The following is a 23,330-nucleotide window of genomic DNA, read 5'->3' as shown; positions in this document are numbered from 1 at the left end:
TATCCTGCTCCTAAGCTTCCTCGCTCTTCGCGACCTTCATAAGCGGGACTGCTAAACTCAAAATAACCAAAACGCCACTCTATATGGACGCGTATGACTAAGAAATATTGGAACACCCGCGAAGGAATGTGGGGTTACAAGATCAAAGCGGTACTAGTATTCGTGGTTGTATGACGCGTAGTGTAGTCAGAGCCCAAATCTTGACGTTCATTTCGCCATACAATTTAGGCAGCCTCTTCAAGCCTACACTTTTAAATAGGTAAGCGAGCACGTTTTCTAACATATATATTAAGACAATGCTATATATATAACTCTATACTGGTTTAAAAATAACTTTACCTAAGGAAAACATGTCTTCTTCGGATGAGTTAACCGTTCAAGAGAGAAATAAGCAAATTGTCGCTAGATATTCTGAAGAGTTCTGGGGGAAATGCAACGAAAATATCGTCGATGAGCTTTGCTCAGATGATTTTGTTTCCAATTACCCTATGCATGGTCGCCGTGAAGGAAAGGCCGAGGTGAAAAGGATGCTGCTTGAGTTCAAAGAGGTAAACCGTTCCAGGTACCAGAAGCTCAACTTCGCATGGCTAACAAATCCCCACTCGGCCACGGTAAGGCTTTTCCTAACGTCACATTCCGACCATATGGGCCAATTCCCATGATAGCTGAAAAAGACTACGTTGTGACGCGCTGGATTGGCGGCGGTAAGCATACTGGCGTCGCCTTTAACGATCTACCGGCAGGCCAGCTTACGACACCGAACACTGGAAAGTTGATTCACTTTTCCGGCACTACAATTTTCACAGTTAAGGAAGGTAAAATTACGGAAGAGTTGGGGGAAGAAGGCGCTCTGACTGCTTTGCAACAACTGGGAATTATTGATCCTCCAAATCCCGCAAGCGGAGCATATAAATCTAGCGAGCAGGGTGAGAGTAGCTTAGGCAAACTGGCAGACAAAGGTAGCGGCTAAGTTAGCAAGGCAGTATATATATGCAAACTCTATTGACCACATTTGCCAAGGATCAGAGTTTTTATCAAGAGAGCAAGACTTATCGAGCTCAAAGTTCTCTAGATAGTGTCTGTCAAGCTACGCAAGTATTATGAATGAGAGCCAAGACGCTTTTTTTTTTTTTTTTGGGTTTAAATGAACTTCACATAGGATGATTTTTACTAATTGATTCAATTATTTTAATATATTCTCAAGTCCGCTTTCCGCTTTTGCCAATTACTTCATCTTCGCCAGAGCCAAGGCAGCCATAAACGAACTTGCGTAGATGAATGTGTCTCTCAGGAAATATTGTTTCTTGGGATGCCATCCTAGAATTTGCTCCGCCCTGGTTCTGTTGGCGTTATGTAATCCACCAATAGTATCTAGGAAGCCCTTCTTCTCAGGCTTAACCAGTTCCACCTTGCCCTTGCATCCAAAGTAGAATCCGTCGCGCTCGCACAACACGCCTATGGGGAACTGGTCTCCAACAAGCTCGAAGACAGGATGCACGCTGTTCCCATTAATCAATTGCAGCTTGTTAATGGCCAGCTCAAGTGCTGTAGCGACATCGTCGATGTTTGTAAAGCAGTAGATTTGATCTGCTGGATCAACAGCAATTTTGATAGTATCGGTACTTCCAGTTCGAGCAGCCTCGACAAGAGGTCCCAGAATTCGAGTCCAGGCCGAGCCTCCTCGAGCCCAGATGAACGATGGCTGGATAATAGCTACGTCGAGGGTAGCCCTAGCGTCCAAGACTTCTTGCTCGTAGAGAGCCTTGGCCTCGATGAGACCTTCTTCAGGCTGAACCGCCTTCGCCTCCGGAGCCATCTGCTTGAAGCTACCGAAAGGGTCTTCAGTCGATCCCTGAGTCCATATTCCACTGACAGTAACAAATCCCAGCTTTGGCTGAGTTACACGTTTTTGGGATAGTTGCTGCTGTCTAAGTTTCTCAGCGCCGACAATAGTGCTGAGGAGCTTCGACTTTGTTGTCTTATCGTTATAACTGGTGGTGTCCACAATCACATCAATCTTGCTGGAGACGATGAGATCGAATACTGATTCGGGAGATTCCCAGTTCCCCTTGATAGGGATGATCTCGTCAGTGGCCATACGGAATCCTTCCTCATCGCTTTGAGACGCGCCGTAGACATAATGATCGCCGCTACGGATGAGCTGCTGACTGAGAGCGGAGCCAACGAATCCAGTCGGTCCAAAAACAAGTACGTTAGGCATAGTGAGTTATTTTCTTTGCTGTGATGAAAATGAAATTAATTTTCGTTTGTACGCTGCCAATGGCGGATGTTCTTGTCGAGTTTAGTGTTTCTTTGATGAGTGAGATTGATTATTTGTCTCTTGGATTAGCCCTCGCGAGCATATTTATATCCGTCCTCTACGGTTTACAAGAAACTGTAGTACAGCAGTTGACTCATTAACTTTTAAATTTGACATCATCAGAGATTCTAGAAAACTTCAAAATCTAAATTAAAAAAAAACCTATCGACTATGTGTAATCTCGCCCAGCCGTGTTGCAGCTGTTAGTCCGAAATGGTCCAGCCGGGCGACGGAGTCTCCGCAATGACGGCACAGCACTGAGGAGGACATGGCAATATCGCTGGGCGGCTATTTCCGCGCCAGCAGCGACGACTAAGCTCTAAACTGATGATGAATCAATCGGCTTTTTTAGGTCAAGTCTTAAACGCCGGTGCGTTCGGTCGGTCGCGCCACTAAGCGATATTCTGATTGAAAGTAGTACTACTAATAAATGAACGACTGAGTCAGCACGCAGCGAGCACCTTTTCAGTTTGTACATTACAGAGTACCAGTTGAGCCATTTCTGCTATAACGGCTCCTCTTTGCTACTAAGGAGTGCAACTCGTGTTAGCGGGGAAACTGAGTACACTGGCGAGCCCTCGCGCATTTTTGCCAAGCGAGCTTCCTTTAGACAATAGATGGCACAGGGTAGTGAATAGTAAGAGGTTAATTGTTTACTAACTGACTACGGAGTAACTGAAAATTAATTAATTGAGTAAGTCAGTAGGTCTGCTCTTCATTTGCCTCGTTGTCTGGATGCCGCTATGAAGTACAGCGCAAAACTGATCTGTCCTGACGTCGTTATATACCTGTTAAATAGACGCAGCAACTATTTGGCCGCAAAAGCCACTTGTATAGCGACCCCCAGTTTCCATTGCGACGATACTGCTCGCTATCCCAAGCGTAAAGACTATTTGCTCTGGTTTGAATGTAAGCGTGGGTGGCGTAATTAGTGTCTTTCGTAGGGCTGTTAGGCCACATCTATCTTCCGCAGTTATCCTACATACCCAATCACACGCTTGTCGAAACTCGTAATTGGCCGACCAAAACACTGTTGGTAGGCAGAATGGTAGATCTTCTCATTTCAAGACCAGTACAGAAGGTGTGTCTTTCAGCGTTCTTGTCCAGCTATCGCCCGCCTCCTGGCAATTCCAAATGTGATAGAGCATGACAAACGCAGTAGTAGTATTGTTAAAATTTCCACGCTCAAAGATGCCCATTAGCCTTTTGGAGAAAAAAGTGCGCTTCGCAGGGACACTGCTCTCAGCGGCTGCGATAAAATACACCCAAGCCAGTGCATTTTCACCCGGCGCGTAAGCGGGTATTTCCTCTGCAGTTGTTTTAAGGTTATCTAGAATCTCTTCAATATTTGGTGGAGGGCTATCATGAAGGATGTGATAGGAATAGATATTGCAAGCTTGCTTGATAGCTTCTTCCAACGATTTGAAGATACAGATGATCCTGTCCTTGAACGTGCGGTCATCAGGATCATACTGTGCCAAGATTGTGTATTGCTCTTTAAGCAGTGGTTCTGCATATAGTTGTATCCTGCCCATTTGAATTAGTTACAGGGGAAATAAATATGCTGCAGGAGAGGGCCCTTACACGTCAAGCTGGTTGAGAAGGAATTGTTCTGGCCCTGACCGGGAGCTTCCTGCTGGAAGATCATCATGCTTCATTGCCTCTACCCAGGACTTGGCCATGTTGAGAAGTAGATGAAATTGGTGGCCTCCGTTCATCATATCTGTGATCATAAGAAGAACTATGGTTGCTAGGATTGCGCTTCTTTTAGAGCCGTTTGCAGATCCTGCTCTAGAAAAGACTGAGAGCTTTTCAATAGCGGCTGACTGAAATTTTGACGCCAAGGGCGCAAGTTTGGGTCGCTGAAATCGCAGTTGATTTGCTGAAGCTGCTAGAGTAGCGGAACGAACAAGATCGTCTGAGCAGGCGAGCGGGAGTAGAAGGGTTCTGTAGCCATTCGAGACGCCATCTACGGCGACAAGGGTTGGTGCAATGTTTTCCGAGACTATTCTATGTGTCAGGACAGCAGTCACAGGTCGATGCTAAAGGACAATACGCACAGTTGAAGAAGAGTAGCCTTGTCAAAGGATCAAAAAGTTCTAAACTTTGGGGTACTAAGCCTGAGGTAGAGGCTCCATGTTGGAAAAAATCCAAGTTAGTAATTGTTTTGTAACTGTCTCCTACCCCACGATTGATGAATACCCACAGAAAACATCACCTTCTAAGGCACCCCCCATGATGCAGGGATCTGTAGCTCCGGGATAGATGCTGGTGAATATTCCAGGTGCAATCTGACCGTTGAAACTCTGAACCAGGATATTGACATTGACACTATTGATTATTGTTTTCAAAACGGTATGCGGCTGTGGGCTGTTCTGAGTGTGCATCCCGCTGGATGCTGTCGTAGCTGTGGCTCTTAGTCGGAATATCTCAGCTTCGAGTTCGTCAATGTAATCCATGGTTCTCTGTCGATGTGCACTATAGTGAATTAGCATGTCCATACAATATATCTAAGGGAATAAGGTTGCGGACGGAAGGGGGAATGTTACTTACCGCTGGGCCTGAAGGACTTGGCGTCTTCTTTTATTAGGTTCAACTTTATTAGGCTCAGCTTCTGCAGCTGGGTTCTGACCCGGGTTCCAGTCAAGGGCAGATGAAGTAGCACTGCGTGATGCTCGTAGTTGCCGTTTCATCTGTTTTGAAGGCTGTGGGAACCTTATTGAGGTTGTACCCATCACGCGAAGTCGCCTCTCAGGAATAGTCTCCCTACGTTCACGCGTCCCCTTCTTCTCGCTGCTCCTACTCTCCATTGCCTTCCCTTTACCTGAATTTTCCATAAATGCGGTCTCTAGCATTTCAAGAACAAAAGTGTTCAACTGTTATAATATTGTGATGGATGTTTAAGACGCTGCACTGACTCTGGCGCTCAAAACGTCTAGTACGCGCGCACGGCCCTCGCGGGTGTATGATTGCTATAGATAAGTCGGCGTCAATTGCACGTGAGCTAAGCCGAATTCCTAGTGGAGAAAATTTTCTAAATTTGGTGGTACTTTAATAGTAAAACGCTCCGAAGCCCATGTAGCTGGTGCTAAAGGAAAGGGAGGGGAGGGGGGGAGAAAATTACCCCGAGTGGTGTTAGGGAGCGCGCCACCTATCTTCGTGCCTAACAACTATTTCGTCCGAATAGCGAAGTGGGCGGCTTTGGTAAACTAGTTGGCCGATCTGGTGCACCGCTTCATGCAAGCACTTCTTTTCTCTACTCTAAATTGGTTAGACAAAAGCTTAAGCGGCGAACTGGTCGTTCGTTGATGACAGTACGGGGCATCGCAGAAATTCAAGGTATACATTGGCTATTTAGACCATTTACAAATATCCCTCAAGAAATTGAAGCTGTGCTGTGATATTTTTCTCGAAACTGCTCCCAAAGTAGTTTGCGACGTGGTGATTATTCAGCGTAACAAACCGTTTTGGTTCCCCTGCTTGATCAAAAACCTTCTTGTGCGCTTCAAGGGGCCCAGTCAGAACGTCTTCCACTGCTGCTAGGTAGAGCAATGGACGAGGACTAATCCTGCGGATATAATCTTGAGGTTCAACTCTGCCGATATCGTACAAGCTCCGCAGTGCAATTTTATTTTCCCAGGGAGTACCAGCAGCGTCGGAGCGTTTCACTCCACCTGAAATGAATTCGTATGCAGGGGGGGAGTGCAAGATGACCTGTCCACGATCACCAGAAGCTTGTTCCAGTGAATTATCCCAGACCTGTACATAGGTTTCTCCTAGGTTAGGATTTTGCGTTCTCTCAAGGCGCTCTTCGACGCTGCGTTTGATTAACTCTGGTGGGAATCCTGCGGCGTCTCGTGCGCCTGATGTAAGAGGCATTACCAGTATGACTGCTTTGACATAATCGTCATTACCCGCTGATATCATAGATGCACCTCCCGAATGCCCAATCCCCCACATGGCAACACGATCTTTATCGATTCCCGGTATAGTGCGAGCAAATATGATGGCATCGTGATAATCCTCAGCCTGTTGCATTGGATTTACGGCATTTCTAGGCTGTCCTTCGCTGGATCCCCATCCACGGTGGTCATATATCAGAACTGCGTAGCCTGCTGCCTGGAAACGGCTGGCAAAATCAGGCAGGTAGTGTTCCTTTAACAAGGTTAACTGCGAGATATTAGGAGGGCTCAGACAACAACGAGGAATAGTCTCTCGAGGAACTAACTCCCTGTGTCATCACCACAATAGGTATGTCCTTAGCTCCAGTCTTTGGCATATACAAATCTCCCCTTAAAGTTACCCCATCGACTGTAAAGAACTCTACACGTTTTGATGAAGTCATCTTTATCGCTCTCAGGACAATGTGATATGCCATAGTGTTGCTGCTGTTGTACTGTTTTATGTTCAGGAGGAGCTGCTGTTTCTGTTCTTGGAAATCTAAACTATGAGAAAGGACCACGGCATTATATCCATGTTAGCTGGATATACTCTTGGCGACAGCAGAGAGTACACCAGTGCATGTCATGTAAAGGAGGGCGACTACACAAGCCTAGTCTCGTCGCAAACTCTATATTCATTGCATTGCATCATTTTGGGTAAAATGTTTAAGCATCGAGTAAATTAAGATAACGCAATAATAACTCAAATTACACATATCGCTGCTTTATTGATTAGCAGCGCATACATCGAGCTGACTACCATGAATCCGGGGCCTAGTGGATATTCAGAGGCTGCAGTTACTAAAATGTGGCTTATTAACACAGGTCGTTACAAATCCGAAGCCCTCTTCAGACACTGCTCGGAGTATCTACTGCACAAACTCAATAAGAGTTTCTGCGAAAGACTTGTAATCCATTCGGCTTCTACGCCGTAAGAAATGCCTTGAAGCTCTCCCGAACATGATGCAATGTAATAGTGGCTACACTGCACTTTAGATTAGGAATAAAATGTCCCACGTTTCGCCTAGATTCCATTATCGCGCTTTAATGCAAGCGTAGAATAATTGCATTTTGCTCCATTTAGCGTGTGCCGCTATGGAATACCTGGATACTTGGAATTTGCAAGGTAGTTTTGATATATAGTGTTCAGCGGTAAATTCTGTCAACTTGCAAATTACACCAGCGTAAAGAGCATCTGAAGAGGTGTGTTCAGACCAAGATATCGTATGAGGGATGCGTTCAAACTACTTTGAGTACATGTCTACGAAGCGGAACTTGTTCACACCGCAAGGACGAGACATTAACAGATGTAATCGTAGTTTATGTTTCGCGTATTTTAGCCAGTGCATTGTGAATACTATACATTAATACTATAGATTTGTCTTCGAGCCGTGGAACACGAAGACAAATCTGAAATAGGTCCGATTCTCTTATATATATACCTCGGGTTTGCTATGCGATGTCCATATTTGCCTTCTAATAGATGTATCGTAAAGATATACAGAATAAGTATTATCGCCATTTGTCTCGCCAGCTTTATTATTCCTACAAGGGTATCTCTATCGCTCAAATATATACTAATTGCTACACAGATAGTAAATAACTATCAGCTGTGAAGCAAGCTAATATCATCCAGATGAATTTCCCTTCTCACAAGAGACGTCTTAAGAGAAATTGCCTTCTCCCCAGAACCAGCTACAAGGTTCTCGGAAGGCTTCAGCTGACCAAATACACTTTTCCAAATGCGGTTCCAGCTCTGGCCAAGGCATATGAAATTGCTCCAGCCGGCTGAGATAAGTCTTACTCAGTAATACGGCGTACGCCCGTTTCAGATTATAAGCGGTGAATGCTCCGCCAATAACAATCATCCATGAAAGAAGTTCCTCGTGTCCAGCAAAGACTCCTGAGTTTTCTGTTTGTTGTAATTTTAACAAGAGCTCGGATGCAAAGTGCGATGGTATGTGATCTCCTCCCCATATCTCGGAGAACATCATGTAGGTGCACAAATAAGCAGCATCAATGCAGCACCCCAGAAGATAGTCGGATCGAGTTATCCTTGTTCTGCAATCGTATAATCGATATTCTATCAGAGCTTGGCGGCTGTCGATACTTAGCACATTGATACTACGGCTCAAGCCTAAAGAATCTCTCATGTTCTGCAGCGTGCAGATCTCTCGAAGAATATCAGGGAATTCATTTCCAAGACTATTCAATATTGGTTTGAATGCTTTGGGAATTGCAGGAGTGGGGCCAGACCAAGCCGGAACTTGCCACTGGCTATCCAGAAAAAAAGCATGGTGGGTGGCTCATAATTCTCTTAGACCCTGTGATGATGGAAGCATTCAAATCCTGCCTGGAGGGTAAAATAAGTATGCGAGGCCTCAAACTGAATATTAATCAACGTACCAAAAGATAGAGCGCTTAATCCCGTCTGAAAGATTGACGCCATACTCTCTGCATAGCTTTAGAAGTTGAGATATTCCGTTCAAGTGTATCTGAACCTGAGATTGTGAACCAAGGCGCAACTAGCCCAATGCTCGGTTAGCTCTTGCACCATTCAAGTTGACTGAAATCGTCGAAAACAAACCTCAACGCCTAGAAGCAGAAGAATGGCACCGATAGTGGAATTGGTGAGAGCTTCAGGAGTATTGTTAAGTTTTTTGTTTATCAACGTAATTGTCTGGCTTTTTTGTTTGAGACACTCGGTATCAAACTTCTCATTATTGACAGCAAATTGTAGCGCTAGCAGCAAGGCATTGAAGAGCGCGGGATCGTCAAAGTCCGTACAGAAAACCGAGCTAAAGCTCTGATAAAGGGGTCTGCTTGCAACCCTGAACACCGGTTCAACGGCGAAGCGTGCGGCTTCTATACAAATATTATCATCACTATTTAGGCCAACTAACGCCACTCTGCGTATTTACCATGACTTAACAGAAATTGCAATTTTGCCGAGTCAACTGCCAAAGATTTGAGGGAGTCTGAGGCGCTTAATCCGATTGCCAATAATGGACTTGGAACCATTTGAGGCGGTCGTCTTTTCGTTTATGAAGGATAATTGTTTTGCGTTGCAACCAGGAAATTCTGCTGGTGCCGGTGAAGAGATTGCCGCTTAAGCTGGAACGAGTGCTTCGCAGCATGAGCGCGGGCGAGACGTTTGTTCTCCGCATTGACGGGGTTTTCAGCGTCCAGAACGGCAATAAAGTGGAATTTGTCCTCTGAAGACAATGCTAATCGGTGCTGAGAATGTTTATCAGAGTTGGCATAAGTCGCGAGCTCGTGGTGATGTGACATGGCATGTGCAGGGTACAAACTAAAGAAAGATTGTGAACCAGATTTACCCTCGAGAGCAGTTTTGTTGACTTTCACAGAGTATAAATTCCCAGAATGAAATTAAATTTCTGAGATTTGTTTGCGATAGAGCTCCATGAAGGGGCAGCAAGCCCATCACAAGGGCATAATAATAGAAATACGCTAATAGCAGAACCATTTGTGCTAGCCAGTATCTGGTGCCCGCACCGAGCAGATCGGCCAGCCGAGTTCTGCGAGGTGGCATTATGGTAGTACTGTTTTAATTACATTCTGCAACCAACAACGCAATATAGCGAGAAGATGCGGGAAGCGGCTGACACCATAAGCGACTGGTCCCTCTTGACTGGGCTGTAACCTTGAGGGATCATGTAGCGTTTTAAGGTTTTCACGTGATTTGGGCCTTCTACAATATTTATAAAGCTCCCCACTGATTCACCCAAAGAGGATAACGGATTAGGAATCTAAATCCCGGGGCTCGTCGCCGTAATAGGAAAAAGCTGCCTGCGATATAACATGCCGTCGGCGGCGGGTGCGATAGCTCGCAATTAACGGTTGATCCAAGCTACCGTGAAGTCTGTCAGTTGTGGAGCCGATCCCGCGCAGCCAATCCGCCCCAAACTGTCCTGCTTTGCTCGTTGCTCTTGTTCTGCGAGCTGTTGCTCGAGATGTTTCCAGTTTGAGTGTGTCGGAGCCCCTCAATTGAGGAGCAGGAACTAGTATGTGCCCGTCTGTGCCCGTATGCGTCCATATGTGCCCGCGTCTGACGTCACTTCCAAGTGTATTACCAACATGAACATGCGTTTCAACATACTACCACCCGCGACTAAAGACGTTATCGAGCAAATTTCCTAACGCCTCCTCTTTGGCGACTATTGGGTATAAATAATAGGCGTACTGCTCGAGTTATCTACGCTCTGTACATCAAGATAAACAGCCATCAAGCAACGATAGACCCTTCTCACTTCCTTCTGCACAACGACTGAAGCATTTCAACTCGACACACTATACACAGCTACATCGACAATGGCCGCCTCAAATGCCCTGGCTACGACTCTTAAGTCGCTGCACATTCCTGGCAAACCCCTCATCCTTACCAATGTGTATGACATCTTATCTGCGCGCGCTGTAGCAGCCCTCCCAAGCTGCAAAGCATTGGCGACTGCAAGCTACGCTGTGGCTCGAGCCAATGGGACAGAGGACGATGATATGGACGCGCAGACAAATCTTCGCGCGGTCCTGCCCATCGCCAAAGTTGCCGCCGAGTTCAAGAAGCCGTTGACGGTCGATATCCAAGACGCCTATGGAGAGCAGCTTGAAGAAGTGATTTCAACGCTCGTCAAGGGCGGTGTTCACGGAGTCAACCTGGAGGATGTTAGTATGGAGACTCACAAATTTTACCCCCTCGACCAGGCCGTGGAGCGTGTCAGGCGGACTTTGAAGGTTGCGGCCGATCTTGGCGTCAAAGACTTCGTCGTCAACGCCCGCTGCGATGTCCTGGTTCACGGTGGCCAGCTTAGCGAGGTAATTGAACGGGGTAAGGCTTACCTCGCGGCCGGTGCTACTAGTGTATTCGTATGGGGTGGCTCGAAGCGGGGTGTGAGCCATGATGAAGTGGCCACCATGGTGAAGGAATTCGATGGACGACTCAACGTTTCAATGAAATTGTCTCCAGACGCGCTCAATGCAGCTCAATTATCACAAATTGGCGTCTCTAGAATCAGCATTGGACCTACTCTTCAGTTCATTGCTATGGATGTATATGCGAAGGAGGCGGAAAAGATCTTGACATCTGCCTCATAGGTTGATCTATAATTGAAGAAACGTATGGACAAATAAAACAAAAAGATGTATTAGCTATTTGAAGATTATACTTATGGGAATTAGATATATGTGATGAACCCAAGACTAGAAAACAAGACTTTTGTTTCCGGATAGTTGTCGTAATCTCTTATTTATGGTGATTGCAGCTTGAGGTCTGTTTTCAACTTTTGTAATTTTAACAGCGGGAAATATTAAGGGCTGATCCCTCGCAACAGGCTGACTCTCTTGCAATGAGATTAATTTCTACCCTCGAACATAAAACCCTGGGCGTAGTATAGAAGGTGCATGACCAATACACAGGACGGTTTGGGTATAAATGTATCTAAATTTCTTTATGGCTTGAATTTTCATACAACTGGTTTTCGGGCTAATAGAGTAACTGGTGTCCAGTGGTACATGGCACCTTGCTTAAGTGCTTCGATCAATGCAGTCAATGCAGCCTCAGCCTCATCGCGAGGAGGTAGAGATGCGATACCAAATTTATAAACGGCTTTCATACCCGTAAAATGAGCCATTAGTGATGTCCTAGTAACGATTGGTATGCAAGTTTTGGAAAATGGTTCCGTCTTGAACTTCAAAACTTTCAAACCAGCCTCTTTTAAGCGATTTGGAAGGTCTTGTATCCACCTACACATACTTATAAATTAGCATAGATAACAAGCATTGCGAATGTAATTCGCTCAGCATTGTGGACTTACGCGAAGTCAAAATGCAAGATTGACCGGACTTTACGATCAAGGGCATTAAGCGCTTCAGCTTCAGGGCCTCTGATATACATCTTACCAAGGTCTGCATCATCCCATTGCAAGTAGCCCCCTGGTTCTATATATTTGTAAACTCAGAGTTAACTCTTCATCTTACGACAAGTGGAACCGTGCTCAAGGTGAAAACCTACTCAATAGCTCTGTAGCGTGCTGAATAAGGGCAGCCGTATTGCTGTCTTTTACTATGCAGCACCAAAGTCTCAGATGAACTATGTCATATTTTCCCATCAAATCATCGGGCACTTGAGAAAAAGCATCGAGGGCCCGGAAATTCATGTTGTCGGGCCTATTGGCTTTATGGGGAAACTGTTTGTCTGATATGTCGAAGCCGTCTAGCTGTACTGTTGAAGGAACCTGCTCAGCTACATCAAGCAGCCATATACTAGGATATTGTAAGCTAGGTCTAGATGTTCTGGATGGTTGCCATAAAAAGCACTCACCCAGTCCCTGTACCCATGTCGGCAATCTTAGTATCGGGAGTAATTGGAATCTCAGGATCGATTGTGTACCCATTGTGGATATTGAAAAGGAGATGCTGAGTTTCTAGTCTGATACGAATTAGCACAGCACTCAGAAATGTAAACGGTGTTTATTTGACCTCAAACCCTCTGAGTGCTCTCTTCCTAGCACGTAGTCGTCTATCTCAGACATGATTAGATAGGAGCTATTTGCCTGTAGAAATAAATGCACTGCAATAAAAGCAGTTTTTTTTTTCGGCTGCTATAAAATTCTATAAAAAAGAAGAGGAGAGAGAAAGAAGGAGAAAGAAACAAAGACGGAAGAAGAAGTTGAAGGGGAGCTGCGTAATTTATAAATTGAGATATAGCACCGTCATCTTTTAGTTCAATAAAGTTTATTGGCCGCTATATTTATAACAAGTCATCCTCAATGTACTCTAAGGGATGCTACTATTTCAGCGCAGCGACTCTACCAGGTTAAAAAAACCTTGAAAACTTTCACTGGCTGAAGTGGACCTACACTTTCATCCTTTGTAATAAGCCCAATGCAATACACGTAGTAAAAGCTTAGCTCCATTCAGCATCAAAGGCAAAAGCAATTACAATTATCCCTATAAATGCTACGGATGTATAACGGTTACGATAATTTAACCTGATAAAAATAGATAATGAGGGAATTTTCGGTACTATAACTTGGGAAAGCTAACATGTAAAGACTGCAGTGTTCATGCTGCCATGCGGCTATTCCAGCGATTCAATATACTCCATAGTCTCGCCGCTGTGTTGCGCATCAGCTTATACAAGGTAACTAGTCAATGTGTGAGTTGTATAAGCCACTAAAAGAAATAATATTGATTACTTTAGACGCTCTCAAACGAAGGTTTCATGGAACATTGAAACTCCGCATTAGTTATTGCTGCAGCAGTCTGATGAGTCTGACATGTAAGCACCACTGATATCAACTCTCAATTTATCTTTCCTTGAGCAAGCACATCACACAGATCATCAGAATTCTTATCTGGGTAACCTACTTCTTAATATCCACTGCAAAAACCAAAAATTAGGTTTTATTATTGACCATATGTTCAGATCTGTGCATCGGTGCGAATTTAGAGTTCGTGCCCAGCAGAACAGTTGAAGATGATATCACTACTGACAGAAAAGGCTACTCTGGAAGCTTTTTTTTAAACCTAAGTCCCGTAGCGGTTATTTCCAAACCGCGCTCTACATAGTCAAAACCTTTGTATCTCAGCTGTATTTACTGTCTAAGTGAAGCTATTAGGTAGTAGCTACATACTATTGTGCGATATAATTACGGAACACGCTCATAAGGTGTGATTCTCACTACCATAACACTGCTTCTGCTCTATTTCTGCCGGAAGATCAAAAACAAAAATCTCAAGAAAGAAATCTCTAGTAATGTAGATCAAATACAGCATTTATTTCTTTAACCCTATATCGAAGACCATCCGGGGATCTAATATATACTACGCAAGCCAAGTAGTATAAAGTAGTAATAAGTATGGTAGCTAATATACGCGATTCGGTTACCGCGCTGAGTTTATAACTTGGATATATGGTGCCCCCAAAAAAAAAAAAAATTAAAAAATTAAAAAAAAATTCTAAAGATTGAAAGAGAGAAAGTAATCTTTTGCATGCGACAAAATGCTGGATATGGCTCTTCATTAGTGGTTCTACCACTGTCGTTAATGGAGAGATCACCATGGCGTGTTAAACTTGTTTAGGCCGATTACATATATCAATACGATTCAGAGGTTTGCATTACGATACTGAGTCGCAGTATTGAAAGCCTCACAGCCTGATTACTATTATCTTGAAAGCCAAACAGCGGAGAGTGGTTATATAAAATAAGGGATTGATTACCTGGCAGCTCGGGGATATTCATCCATAATCCGACATTGCATCGCCAACGTGAACTTCTAGACCCTTGCAGGACACTAGCGCTCGCCCAAATGGCGCTATTTGGTTTTAGAACAGCGACTTAGCTGCGAATTATATCAACTTGAAATACACATTCAACTGCAGTTATTCACTTGATCTCTGATATATATCCCATTCTGCATCTCTGCAAAATGTAGACGTATTATTACTTGGTGCAATACCGAAACGGATTCTTTCATAGTTCACTCAGTGCTGTGTTGGTGCGCCAATGTACGTGCCTGAATAAAATGTGCAGAGGCATCCGCCAACTCCGGCGACCCGGCCCACGCGCTGCTAGCTACCACTGTTTCCTAATCATACAGGCCGCTCAAGTAATCAGCCCAGCACACGCTAACAACTCTTTAGATCAACGTCAACGGAAAACGTAGCATTTTAGACTTTTACAAAGCACTGATCACTAGTTTGTGGAGAGGCATTGTGTAAAAATACAAGGAAACAGTCTTCAGCGGTTCTCTCGGCTCGAGCAATGTTACGCGAACCGGGCTGCCAGCTGTCAAAGTCCTAATTTTATATAAAGAGGCAGATGTGTCCTTCCTTCACCTATACAAATCAAAATACGAAGCAAAAGGACAGTCGTTGGCATAGTGTATCCAAAATCTGCTAATATGGCTCATCGTCTCAAGATGGCCCTGTGGGGGGCTATGCTGTTGTGCTTTACTGCGTCAACCACAGCCCATTGTCTCGTCGAGGATAGTATAACCCAGCTCTACCAGCCAGTGCCATCCGCGGTCCTCCCACTGCCACTCAATAAGGATGGCTACGCAGTTCAATATTTTGGTGATGGGGCATATCTCATCACTGATGGAAGTGGCTACGTGAGCTTCTTCCTCGCATCAACTGAGGGAGGCATCCTCGTCGATGCTCCCCCCACAATTGGCCACAAGCTTCGGTGGGCCATTGGAAATACTACCAGAGCACCGCTGAGATATCTTATTTATTCCCATTCCCATGGGGATCATGTTGGAGGGGCGTACTTATTCGCCAATAAAAAAAAGCATAACGACAATAGCTCACGAATTTACAAAGACTGAATTGGCTACAGCCAAAGACCCAAATCGACCTCCCCCAGACATTACATTTACCGCAGATTACACTGTTCGCCTTGGGAACCAAACATTGGAGCTTTCATGGAAAGGACTGGGCCCTATCCATGATCCTGGAAACATATTCATCTGGGCGCCTCGACAAAAAGTTCTCATGCTCGTTGACATGGTATTTCCGGGCTGGGTCCCGTTTTACGGAATGGCATTAACTCAATCTACACGGGATTACCTCTCAATCCATGATCAAATTTTAACATATCCATTTGACCACTACATTGGAGGTCATCAAGGAAAGAGTGGTGTTCGGACAGACGTTATCAATAACCGCGATTACATTGCAGATGTATTGGCAAACTGTCATACTGCTATTTTGGCAAGTGCCACTAATAATACCGAAGTTGGAGTCAATCAGATTGTTCCTCCATTCTTGGCTGCAAACCCAAATAATGCGTGGGGAGAGTTCATGCTCTACTATACCAGAGTGGCAGAACTGTGCTATAACTTGGCAACTCCACAATGGGAACATAGGCTAGCTGGCCAAGATGTGTTTGGCTTCAGTCATGCCTTCAAAGCTGTTGGGGACTTGAGGCTAGAATATGATATACTTGGTCTATTCGGTGTAATGTAGGCAGCCAGTTACATAAATAGGCCATCTTGATAGAAGCGATTTATATCAAATTCACATCCGTATCATTCTTATTTTAATCAGGAATCGCTATATTTGTTTATATAGAAGCTAGAGTAAAACGTGGATTTACCTAGCTTTATAAAAGATTGCTATCCATCAGAGCTTATGGCCCTTAAACATAAGAGCAAGTCAGAGTGCTACCAGAAACCGAGCACTTAGTAACATCCTTGTTGTTAATTTCGACTTCGGTGAGGACAGCACCGCTTAGAGAGACGGTCTGGCCGTTGTGCGTAGCTGAAGCAGAACTGAATGTGACAGCAGGGCTGAACGAGGCGAAAGGCACGAATTGGCAGTCGCTACCATCTTCGTTGCACTCTTCAAAGTCCTCAATAATAAATTCGGCGCTTGTCTCGCACAGTGAGCCAGCAGTAACCTTGCTGAAATTTTGAGTCACTTTCTGGCCAGTGCTCAAGTTCTCAAGAGTGGCAGAACCACCAGTCAAAGATGTGGCCACCACCGACATGGCAATCTGATCTCCTGCAGAGATATCAATTCCAGTGAAATCAGCTGTAGAAAATCAATAATTCATTCTTTCAACAAGACTTCGTAGGAAAGCTTACCAGAAAACTCAGGGTACCACTCATACCAAGCATCATATGTACCATCACCATACCAATCGATACCAGTCTGCAGAATTGCAGAATCACAGGTGTCTCCGTCAATTCCTACCCATGCCGTGCCTGCAGCACTGGAACCGCCGCCGCCTGTTGGGACGTTCACGGTAGCTGAAGCGGCACTATATCCTGAACCCTGGAGAATGGCGCCACCCCAGTTGGATTGAACGGTCGCGTGAAGAGCGTCATGCTTGAAAGGTGCTGAGCGGCGACCAGCTCGTCGAGCAAGGCGTCGAGCAAAGCCACGATTAGCCGCAACGCCAGCCAATGCAGCATCAGCGCAGAGAAGCGCGGAGATGGTAATTCCAGTGATGAACTTCATATTGAAGGATAGTTGCAGTATGAAACGGGTTTATTCTTAAGTTTGAAATCGTTATGAAGTGCTTGCCTTGGAGAAGAATGTGAAGAGGGGAGCCGTGTCGTACTTATAGTTGTGCATATCCAAGTTGTTAGAACATATCTTGTTTGAGCTAACCAGGCATCTGCCAAGTTTTGAGATATTAGGCAGCGATTCTTCGATCATTTTGCATGGAATCTACAACACCTTCCGTCTTGAAAGACATCTCCGAACTTGTCGTAACACCAGATGCCATTTTTAGAACAGTTTAAACCAGTAGATTGCTGTAAACCGGCCATGATGAGAATAGGAGCAAGCTGATTAAGTCGCTATCATGTAGGTTCAATAGGCAGACGATGAACCAGCCGCTGCATAAATGTATCCACACTTCCAAATGGGGAAGGGCGTGAGGAGTAACGCGAGCTGTATCGCAGCTGGCCCTTGATCTCGCGAATGTGCCGAGATGCCGTAGATAAACACACATTAGCTGTCACTACGCCGCTCGTTTTTAGCAGTTTACAGTCGCAAAAATGCATGTCGATATAGCTATGGATACAATATACGTGCTATAATAAATTTAACGTTCAGCTAACTATAAATCTCTTTTTTTCTTAATGTGGATTATGGTTCTCACTTGACTAGGGAAAGGGAGTCCAATGTTTAAGCATTCACACAAACGTAAACTTGACGATCTTGTCCCCCCTAGGCTCGATCGAAATAGATATCAACAGACCACTTGTCGCTTTCTACCTTCCCAATGTAATTAGAAAAGTATCGGTCCCTCCCAATGGGTCCAATTTCTATGCCGACGTTCCGGCTTCTCCACATCCAAAAGAGGAAAGCGGTTACTGAGTAGATGATTGGAGTAAACAAATTATTTCCGTTTCATAGCTACCTACTAAAGATGGACACTTCCGCGTTTCTTATCTTGCCTTGACGAAAGAAGCCAGGTAACTCTATTAGTATTGATCATTGTTAAACATATTATTGATCATTATTCGACGTAACATTGTGGGGAATATTATTTTCGGTTCGACTACGCATACAATTTTCATCTTGTCCACCACCTTCTATGGATAAAGCTTTCTATTCTGTTCAGTCTACGCCGTAAATATAGCATGCAACATGGGTGTTGAGAGTCCGTTATATAACATCTTCGCTTAGTGAGAAAAGACACCCAGTTACCCTTGTATAGTTTTGTGCTTTATGATCCTTTTTATATATGTAATATCGTCAATTATTAGCTCAAGATTCATTTCTCATCCAAGCATCACAGTACATGCTTTCATCTCAGTAGAGATGCACCCCGCGGCGACGCTGTTGTATGAGTAGGGATTCATACTTTCTGTTTCAAGATGGCGGCTACAACCACCCCACCACTATCTTTTACGGACTCAACTATTTGCTCACGCCGTCCTTAATGAGATTAGATACACATGTAGGTAGGTATATCCTATACACCGCGCTTCGTAACGTAGCTAATCTGATTACGTATTTGCTAATTCAAAAGGATATATAAACAACTTTTTTTTTTCCTGCCGCATTTCATTTTTCTTTCATTCATTCTTTTTCTGGTCTCCCTCTTCTTTTCTTTCATTTTTCCTTTTTTTTTCAGCTATTTGTGCCAACACTACTTAAACGAATTAGAAAGCTTTCAATCGCTGATACTATAATTCTCTTGTGCTACTGAAATACAGATATTATTGATACAAACAAAAAAGAATTCCAACGTGTCATATGTAGCTGACTTTTCGAATATATAACTTATATTCCGAAGAGGGAATTGAGATATTTGAACAATAAATCGTGGAAGCTCGGCGCGTCCGTACCAATACGTAGGTATATCAAAGGATATATTTATCAGCATTAAAACTATTTAGAATTTGGGCTGTTTCCACACAAGTATGTGTATTTTACACTTGGTACAAGTGATCAGGAATATAATTGTACCCAAATGTAACGTGAATAAACTGCATACGTTACACCACCATCTTCGATTAAAAGGTGCTCTATTTTATCATAGAGGCAAGCAAAATCTTAATAAACATATTTTGCAGGTAAGAAGTCTCATTATTCTATCAATTAGCTAATGAATGCTCATTTATAAATTAGTCAGCATTTTCATGTTAAATAGTTTTACGATGCGGATGTAGAGCTGTTTAGCTACGGCATTTTTACTTTCTTATATCACAATCATTTACTCTTCTATGGATATGCGCCGTTCAGCATATAAAGAATTCCATTGGTGTAACTCCACCGTTGAAAAGGATTAGCCGTCAGACATTAATCCTTTTAATTATAATGAGAAATCGAAACCCGTATTCTCTCTACTGTTTTCGAAAGCTTTACCCATAAAGACATATGATTTGCTCTTCATGGTGTTACATGACTTTAAATTGCAAATACCAAAGTTTCATATTATTTATCATTCGTTACGTCTCTCTTATTTTTCACCTTAAATCCATTTTCCAGACATCTATTCTCTCATGGTCTTTTACTTCAAATTCTGCAATATTCATCGGCCAATCCGCATTGCAGGGTCGTGTTCAAAATTGTTCCTTGATTATCCACCGCAAGTCTATGCTTAAAACCATTTAGTGTACTCCATAGAAGAGGCAACACAGCTGTGCAAGTTTCACCGGACGGATCCATAGACCTAAAAATCCGGCTATCGAGAGGTCCAAAGAAAGGATAAGAGAAGGAAGAAAATAGAAGAAGCATAAAAAGCCAGATAACAATCGGATATTCCTATGCATAGATGTATCGGGATTACTAAAGGGAAAGAGAGTGCTTTTAAGTATAGGGCTTACAACACTCCACAGCTATCAGGTGTCCAGGATGATTTAACGGAGATTTATGGCTTTATATTTACCTTAGACTGTAATTTTTAGGGGTAAATGCAGCGGACCCTTGTTTAGCATTGGCGATCGGGTTAGGCTATATGCTATCGGAGTAATACAGCCACTGTGGAGGTAATTCGCTACTACTATCCTCCATATTCAGTACATGAGAGCGTTTCAAAACTGTTGGCTAAAAGTATCCAAGTGCTGTTAAAGGCTAAAGAGCTTTTGTAGGTTAGCGGCTAAAGGTCCCGTACTAATTAAGTGGCTAAAGTAACCATCATTTAGCAACGACTCGTGGGGCTATAAAGTAACAATCCGCCCCACTTCCCCACGTTGCTGTCTTGCGCTCAAGTTTAATTTTAGCTGCCTCAGGTTTGCGTTTAATACGTCGTAATATTTTCATGTGAGCTTATCCGTTATTGCATAGCGTTGCTGGAACACTAGATTGTAGCATGAACATATACTCAAGATATTTGAAATTCAAAACGTGTAGAACAATGAACATTAATAACTCAAATTTACATTGCTATGCTGCCTTAGCGGAAACTTCTTCATAAAATTTCATTTTAAACCTTGGCAATCCGATACAGGCTTAATTTGCCTAAGGAGCCGGGCTTTCAAATTGGTTAGCCGTATGTTTAGGCATTTAGCGTGATAGGAGTGTAACATCGTTTTTGCCATCTGGGAGAACATATGCTGCTTGTAGAGAGTAAGAAGCTAATGCTTGTTATTGAACTGAATAGGCAGGCTAGGTAACCACAATAGCCGAGAGGCATAACGTTGTTGTTCGAAACGTCCGAGGTGAAAATTGTATATAATCTGATAGTCCTACCCTCATCAATTCGAGTTCTTCATGAGTTTTACACATCACCTTTGAAGCATACAATCTCAGTCAATTCAAGGTTGCGCATCATGTACCAGAAATTGGCCGCGATCTCGGCCTTGTTGGCCGCTGTTCGGGCTCAGCAAGTCTGCACCACCCAGGCAGAGACTCACCCAGCTCTGTCATGGTCGAAGTGCACATCAAGTGGCTGCACAACTCAAGCAGGCCAAGTTGTTCTTGATGCTAACTGGCGATGGACTCACGCTTATCCCAGCGGTAACAACTGTTATACTGGCAATACCTGGGATGCTACCCTGTGCCCTGATGACGCAACTTGTGCGGCAAACTGTTGCTTGGAGGGAGCTAATTATTCGGGAACTTATGGAGTCACCACCAGCGGCGATCAACTCACTATCGACTTTGTCACTCAGTCGCAGAACAAGAACGTTGGTGCTCGCCTGTACTTGATGTCATCCGACAGTGCCTACCAAGAGTTTACTCTCCAGGGCAACGAGTTCTCTTTCGATGTTGATGTGTCTCAGTTGCCGTGAGTATTCCGCATTCAGAGGAAATCTAGAGATGATTTTAAGCTAACATGGGTATCATCAGATGTGGCTTGAACGGAGCTCTGTACTTCGTGTCTATGGACTCAGATGGTGGTGCATCCAAGTATCCCGGAAACAAAGCTGGTGCAAAATACGGCACTGGATACTGCGACAGCCAGTGCCCTCGTGATCTTAAGTTCATCAATGGCGAGGCCAACGTTGACGGCTGGCAGCCATCTTCCAACAACGCCAACACTGGTATTGGTGGACATGGAAGCTGCTGCTCTGAGATGGATATCTGGGAGGCCAACTCAATTTCTCAGGCTGTGACTCCTCACCCTTGCGAGACTGTCGGCCAGGTTATGTGCGACGGTGATGCTTGCGGTGGTACCTACTCTACCAACAGATATGGCGGCACTTGCGATCCTGATGGCTGTGATTGGAACCCATACCGCTTGGGTAACCACACATTCTATGGCCCAGGATCTGGCTTTACGCTTGATACTACCAAGAAGCTTACCGTTGTTACCCAGTTCAGCACTTCTGGTATTAACCGATACTACGTCCAGAACGGAGTCAAGTTTGTCCAGCCCAACGCTCAGAACATCAATGGTTACACTGGCAACACTCTCAACAGCGCATACTGTGCAGCTGAAGAGGCAACCTTTGGTGGCACTTCTTTCACAGACAAAGGTGGTCTCACTCAATTCAACCAGGCCCTCTCTGGAGGCATGGTTCTGGTCATGAGCTTGTGGGATGATGTGAGTAAAGGATGCGGCGTTTGACAAAACTAGTAAGAATTAGCTGACAGATTAATGACTTAGTACTACGCCGATATGCTCTGGTTGGACTCTACCTACCCAACCAACGACACCGCTTCTACCCCTGGAGCCGCCCGAGGAACCTGCTCCACCAGCTCTGGTGTTCCCGCCACTATCGAACAGCAGTCCCCTAACTCCAAGGTTGTCTTCTCCAACATCAAGTTTGGACCTATTGGTAGCACCGGCGGCAACACCTCAACTGGCACCCCGACTTCGACTCCAGGAGGCCCATCCAGCACTGGAAGCTCTACCGGCCCGACTCAGACTCACTATGGACAATGCGGTGGTACTGGCTACAGCGGTCCCACTCAGTGTGCTAGCGGCTACACTTGCCAGGTCCTTAACCCATTCTACTCTCAGTGCTTGTAAAATGACAGTGAGAGCTGTTTATGGTGCAAAGGTTATGAAGTAACGCACTATTTAGCTGTTCTTAAGACTCAATTTATTGTGTCTATTGCTGCTAACAGTACACGTTCGTTTTATTTCGGTGGAACTTCAATTACTTGCTTCCGCAATGAATGCACATTAGCTTGGCAAAAAATGGCCAAACGCCTGTGAATACTTTACTATAAGTGTTTTATATAGAAAGAATATGAAAAAGTTTAAACAAACCTATGCTCCTTGCCCCGATTGTTTTCATACTACAAGATTTCAGAGTACCAAACGCGCTACAAGAGTCAGATGATCATGAAAAGTGCGTGCCGTAAGCTTCCTAAGCCGACACCATACATAGGACCAGGGTTGCCATCTAGTAACGATTCGTATCGTCAGTTGCCTGAAGAAACGAAACTACGAGTAAATTCGTTAATACGAATTTACTCACTTTCTTTATTAATCTGATGAATATGAAATAGAAAAATTCGTATTTCATCTTTCTTCAATTATTATTAATGAAATACGAAATTCGTTACTAAATTCGTTACTAAATTCATCTTCTATTCTAATGAGGCAAGAGCTATACCTATTATAGCTAAATCTTTCGCTTATTTTACTTATTTAACTTAGTTTATTAAGTAAATAACAAATTTACTTAGCTTATTG

At 44.1% G+C, this 23,330-nt stretch overlaps 9 protein-coding genes across 9 annotated transcripts; 4 read left to right on the top strand and 5 right to left on the bottom strand.

The window, feature by feature from the left end:
• The first annotated feature begins 209 nt into the window (after nucleotides 1-209).
• On the top strand, nucleotides 210-1,011 carry GGI43DRAFT_413958 (ester cyclase). Its single transcript, XM_083206969.1, has 3 exons — nucleotides 210-259; nucleotides 345-548; nucleotides 617-1,011. Exons 2-3 carry the CDS (start codon nucleotides 351-353, stop codon nucleotides 968-970), a joined length of 552 nt encoding a protein of 183 aa, XP_083057176.1. The 5' UTR covers nucleotides 210-259; nucleotides 345-350; the 3' UTR covers nucleotides 971-1,011.
• A 192-nt stretch (nucleotides 1,012-1,203) lies between these two features.
• Nucleotides 1,204-2,499, bottom strand: GGI43DRAFT_194197 (NAD-dependent epimerase/dehydratase family protein). The gene has a single exon (XM_083199984.1). The coding sequence runs from the start codon at nucleotides 2,219-2,221 to the stop codon at nucleotides 1,226-1,228; it is 996 nt and encodes a 331-aa protein (XP_083057175.1). The 5' UTR covers nucleotides 2,222-2,499; the 3' UTR covers nucleotides 1,204-1,225.
• Nucleotides 2,500-2,995: 496 nt separating this feature from the next.
• On the bottom strand, nucleotides 2,996-5,384 carry GGI43DRAFT_413951 (uncharacterized protein). The gene is made up of 5 exons (XM_083206968.1): nucleotides 4,874-5,384; nucleotides 4,527-4,798; nucleotides 4,381-4,452; nucleotides 3,905-4,325; nucleotides 2,996-3,847 (listed from the first exon to the last, which is right to left on the bottom strand). The coding sequence occupies exons 1-5, from the start codon at nucleotides 5,173-5,175 to the stop codon at nucleotides 3,379-3,381; spliced, it is 1,536 nt and encodes a 511-aa protein (XP_083057174.1). The 5' UTR covers nucleotides 5,176-5,384; the 3' UTR covers nucleotides 2,996-3,378.
• A 299-nt stretch (nucleotides 5,385-5,683) lies between these two features.
• On the bottom strand, nucleotides 5,684-9,552 carry GGI43DRAFT_430130 (alpha/beta hydrolase; the record flags this gene model as incomplete). Its single annotated transcript, XM_083209208.1, has 6 exons — nucleotides 5,684-6,475; nucleotides 6,549-6,760; nucleotides 8,066-8,538; nucleotides 8,668-8,786; nucleotides 8,849-9,067; nucleotides 9,334-9,552. The coding sequence occupies 6 exons, from the start codon at nucleotides 9,550-9,552 to the stop codon at nucleotides 5,684-5,686; spliced, it is 2,034 nt and encodes a 677-aa protein (XP_083057173.1).
• A 934-nt stretch (nucleotides 9,553-10,486) lies between these two features.
• On the top strand, nucleotides 10,487-11,617 carry GGI43DRAFT_194148 (isocitrate lyase/PEP mutase family protein). Its single transcript, XM_083199983.1, has 3 exons — nucleotides 10,487-11,392; nucleotides 11,455-11,543; nucleotides 11,607-11,617. Exon 1 carries the CDS (start codon nucleotides 10,594-10,596, stop codon nucleotides 11,368-11,370), a length of 777 nt encoding a protein of 258 aa, XP_083057172.1. The 5' UTR covers nucleotides 10,487-10,593; the 3' UTR covers nucleotides 11,371-11,392; nucleotides 11,455-11,543; nucleotides 11,607-11,617.
• Nucleotides 11,604-12,806, bottom strand: GGI43DRAFT_430128 (S-adenosyl-L-methionine-dependent methyltransferase; the record flags this gene model as incomplete). Its single annotated transcript, XM_083209207.1, has 5 exons — nucleotides 11,604-12,018; nucleotides 12,090-12,213; nucleotides 12,287-12,537; nucleotides 12,596-12,698; nucleotides 12,761-12,806. The coding sequence occupies 5 exons, from the start codon at nucleotides 12,804-12,806 to the stop codon at nucleotides 11,739-11,741; spliced, it is 804 nt and encodes a 267-aa protein (XP_083057171.1). The 3' UTR covers nucleotides 11,604-11,738.
• A 2,173-nt stretch (nucleotides 12,807-14,979) lies between these two features.
• GGI43DRAFT_430122 (beta-lactamase-like protein) lies at nucleotides 14,980-16,538 on the top strand. Its single transcript, XM_083209206.1, has 2 exons — nucleotides 14,980-15,534; nucleotides 15,602-16,538. The coding sequence occupies exons 1-2, from the start codon at nucleotides 15,181-15,183 to the stop codon at nucleotides 16,244-16,246; spliced, it is 999 nt and encodes a 332-aa protein (XP_083057170.1). The 5' UTR covers nucleotides 14,980-15,180; the 3' UTR covers nucleotides 16,247-16,538.
• Nucleotides 16,312-17,987, bottom strand: GGI43DRAFT_413937 (A4/G1 family peptidase). The gene is made up of 3 exons (XM_083206967.1): nucleotides 17,892-17,987; nucleotides 16,867-17,823; nucleotides 16,312-16,813 (listed from the first exon to the last, which is right to left on the bottom strand). Exons 2-3 carry the CDS (start codon nucleotides 17,240-17,242, stop codon nucleotides 16,419-16,421), a joined length of 771 nt encoding a protein of 256 aa, XP_083057169.1. The 5' UTR covers nucleotides 17,243-17,823; nucleotides 17,892-17,987; the 3' UTR covers nucleotides 16,312-16,418.
• Nucleotides 17,988-20,580: 2,593 nt separating this feature from the next.
• Nucleotides 20,581-22,900, top strand: GGI43DRAFT_413935 (putative exoglucanase type C). Its single transcript, XM_083206966.1, has 3 exons — nucleotides 20,581-21,470; nucleotides 21,533-22,229; nucleotides 22,293-22,900. The coding sequence occupies exons 1-3, from the start codon at nucleotides 21,013-21,015 to the stop codon at nucleotides 22,656-22,658; spliced, it is 1,521 nt and encodes a 506-aa protein (XP_083057168.1). The 5' UTR covers nucleotides 20,581-21,012; the 3' UTR covers nucleotides 22,659-22,900.
• The last annotated feature ends 430 nt before the right edge of the window (nucleotides 22,901-23,330 follow it).

Source organism: Trichoderma evansii (genome assembly GCF_050947405.1).
Source record: "Trichoderma evansii strain SZMC 28006 chromosome Unknown GGI43scaffold_22, whole genome shotgun sequence".
NCBI classification, from domain to species: Eukaryota; Fungi; Ascomycota; class Sordariomycetes; order Hypocreales; family Hypocreaceae; genus Trichoderma; species Trichoderma evansii.
This window is presented reverse-complemented; position numbering and strand designations above follow the sequence as displayed.

Excerpts from the sequence above, each read along its gene's own strand:
- GGI43DRAFT_413958 (XM_083206969.1), top strand. The coding sequence starts at position 351 with ATGTCTTCTTCGGATGAGTTAACCGTTCAAGAGAGAAATAAGCAAATT. Across the intron at positions 549-616 it reads TGCTGCTTGAGTTCAAAGAG|GCTTTTCCTAACGTCACATT; the intron begins GTAAACCGTTCC and ends GGCCACGGTAAG.
- GGI43DRAFT_194197 (XM_083199984.1), bottom strand. The coding sequence starts at position 2,221 with ATGCCTAACGTACTTGTTTTTGGACCGACTGGATTCGTTGGCTCCGCT.
- GGI43DRAFT_413951 (XM_083206968.1), bottom strand. The coding sequence starts at position 5,175 with ATGCTAGAGACCGCATTTATGGAAAATTCAGGTAAAGGGAAGGCAATG. Across the intron at positions 4,326-4,380 it reads AAGGCTACTCTTCTTCAACT|TCTCGGAAAACATTGCACCA; the intron begins GTGCGTATTGTC and ends CACATAGAATAG. Across the intron at positions 3,848-3,904 it reads CTTCTCAACCAGCTTGACGT|GATACAACTATATGCAGAAC; the intron begins GTAAGGGCCCTC and ends TCAAATGGGCAG.
- GGI43DRAFT_194148 (XM_083199983.1), top strand. The coding sequence starts at position 10,594 with ATGGCCGCCTCAAATGCCCTGGCTACGACTCTTAAGTCGCTGCACATT.
- GGI43DRAFT_430122 (XM_083209206.1), top strand. The coding sequence starts at position 15,181 with ATGGCTCATCGTCTCAAGATGGCCCTGTGGGGGGCTATGCTGTTGTGC. Across the intron at positions 15,535-15,601 it reads CCCATTCCCATGGGGATCAT|ACTGAATTGGCTACAGCCAA; the intron begins GTTGGAGGGGCG and ends GAATTTACAAAG.
- GGI43DRAFT_413937 (XM_083206967.1), bottom strand. The coding sequence starts at position 17,242 with ATGAAGTTCATCACTGGAATTACCATCTCCGCGCTTCTCTGCGCTGAT. Across the intron at positions 16,814-16,866 it reads GTGGTACCCTGAGTTTTCTG|CTGATTTCACTGGAATTGAT; the intron begins GTAAGCTTTCCT and ends GATTTTCTACAG.
- GGI43DRAFT_413935 (XM_083206966.1), top strand. The coding sequence starts at position 21,013 with ATGTACCAGAAATTGGCCGCGATCTCGGCCTTGTTGGCCGCTGTTCGG. Across the intron at positions 21,471-21,532 it reads GTTGATGTGTCTCAGTTGCC|ATGTGGCTTGAACGGAGCTC; the intron begins GTGAGTATTCCG and ends GGGTATCATCAG. Across the intron at positions 22,230-22,292 it reads TCATGAGCTTGTGGGATGAT|TACTACGCCGATATGCTCTG; the intron begins GTGAGTAAAGGA and ends TTAATGACTTAG.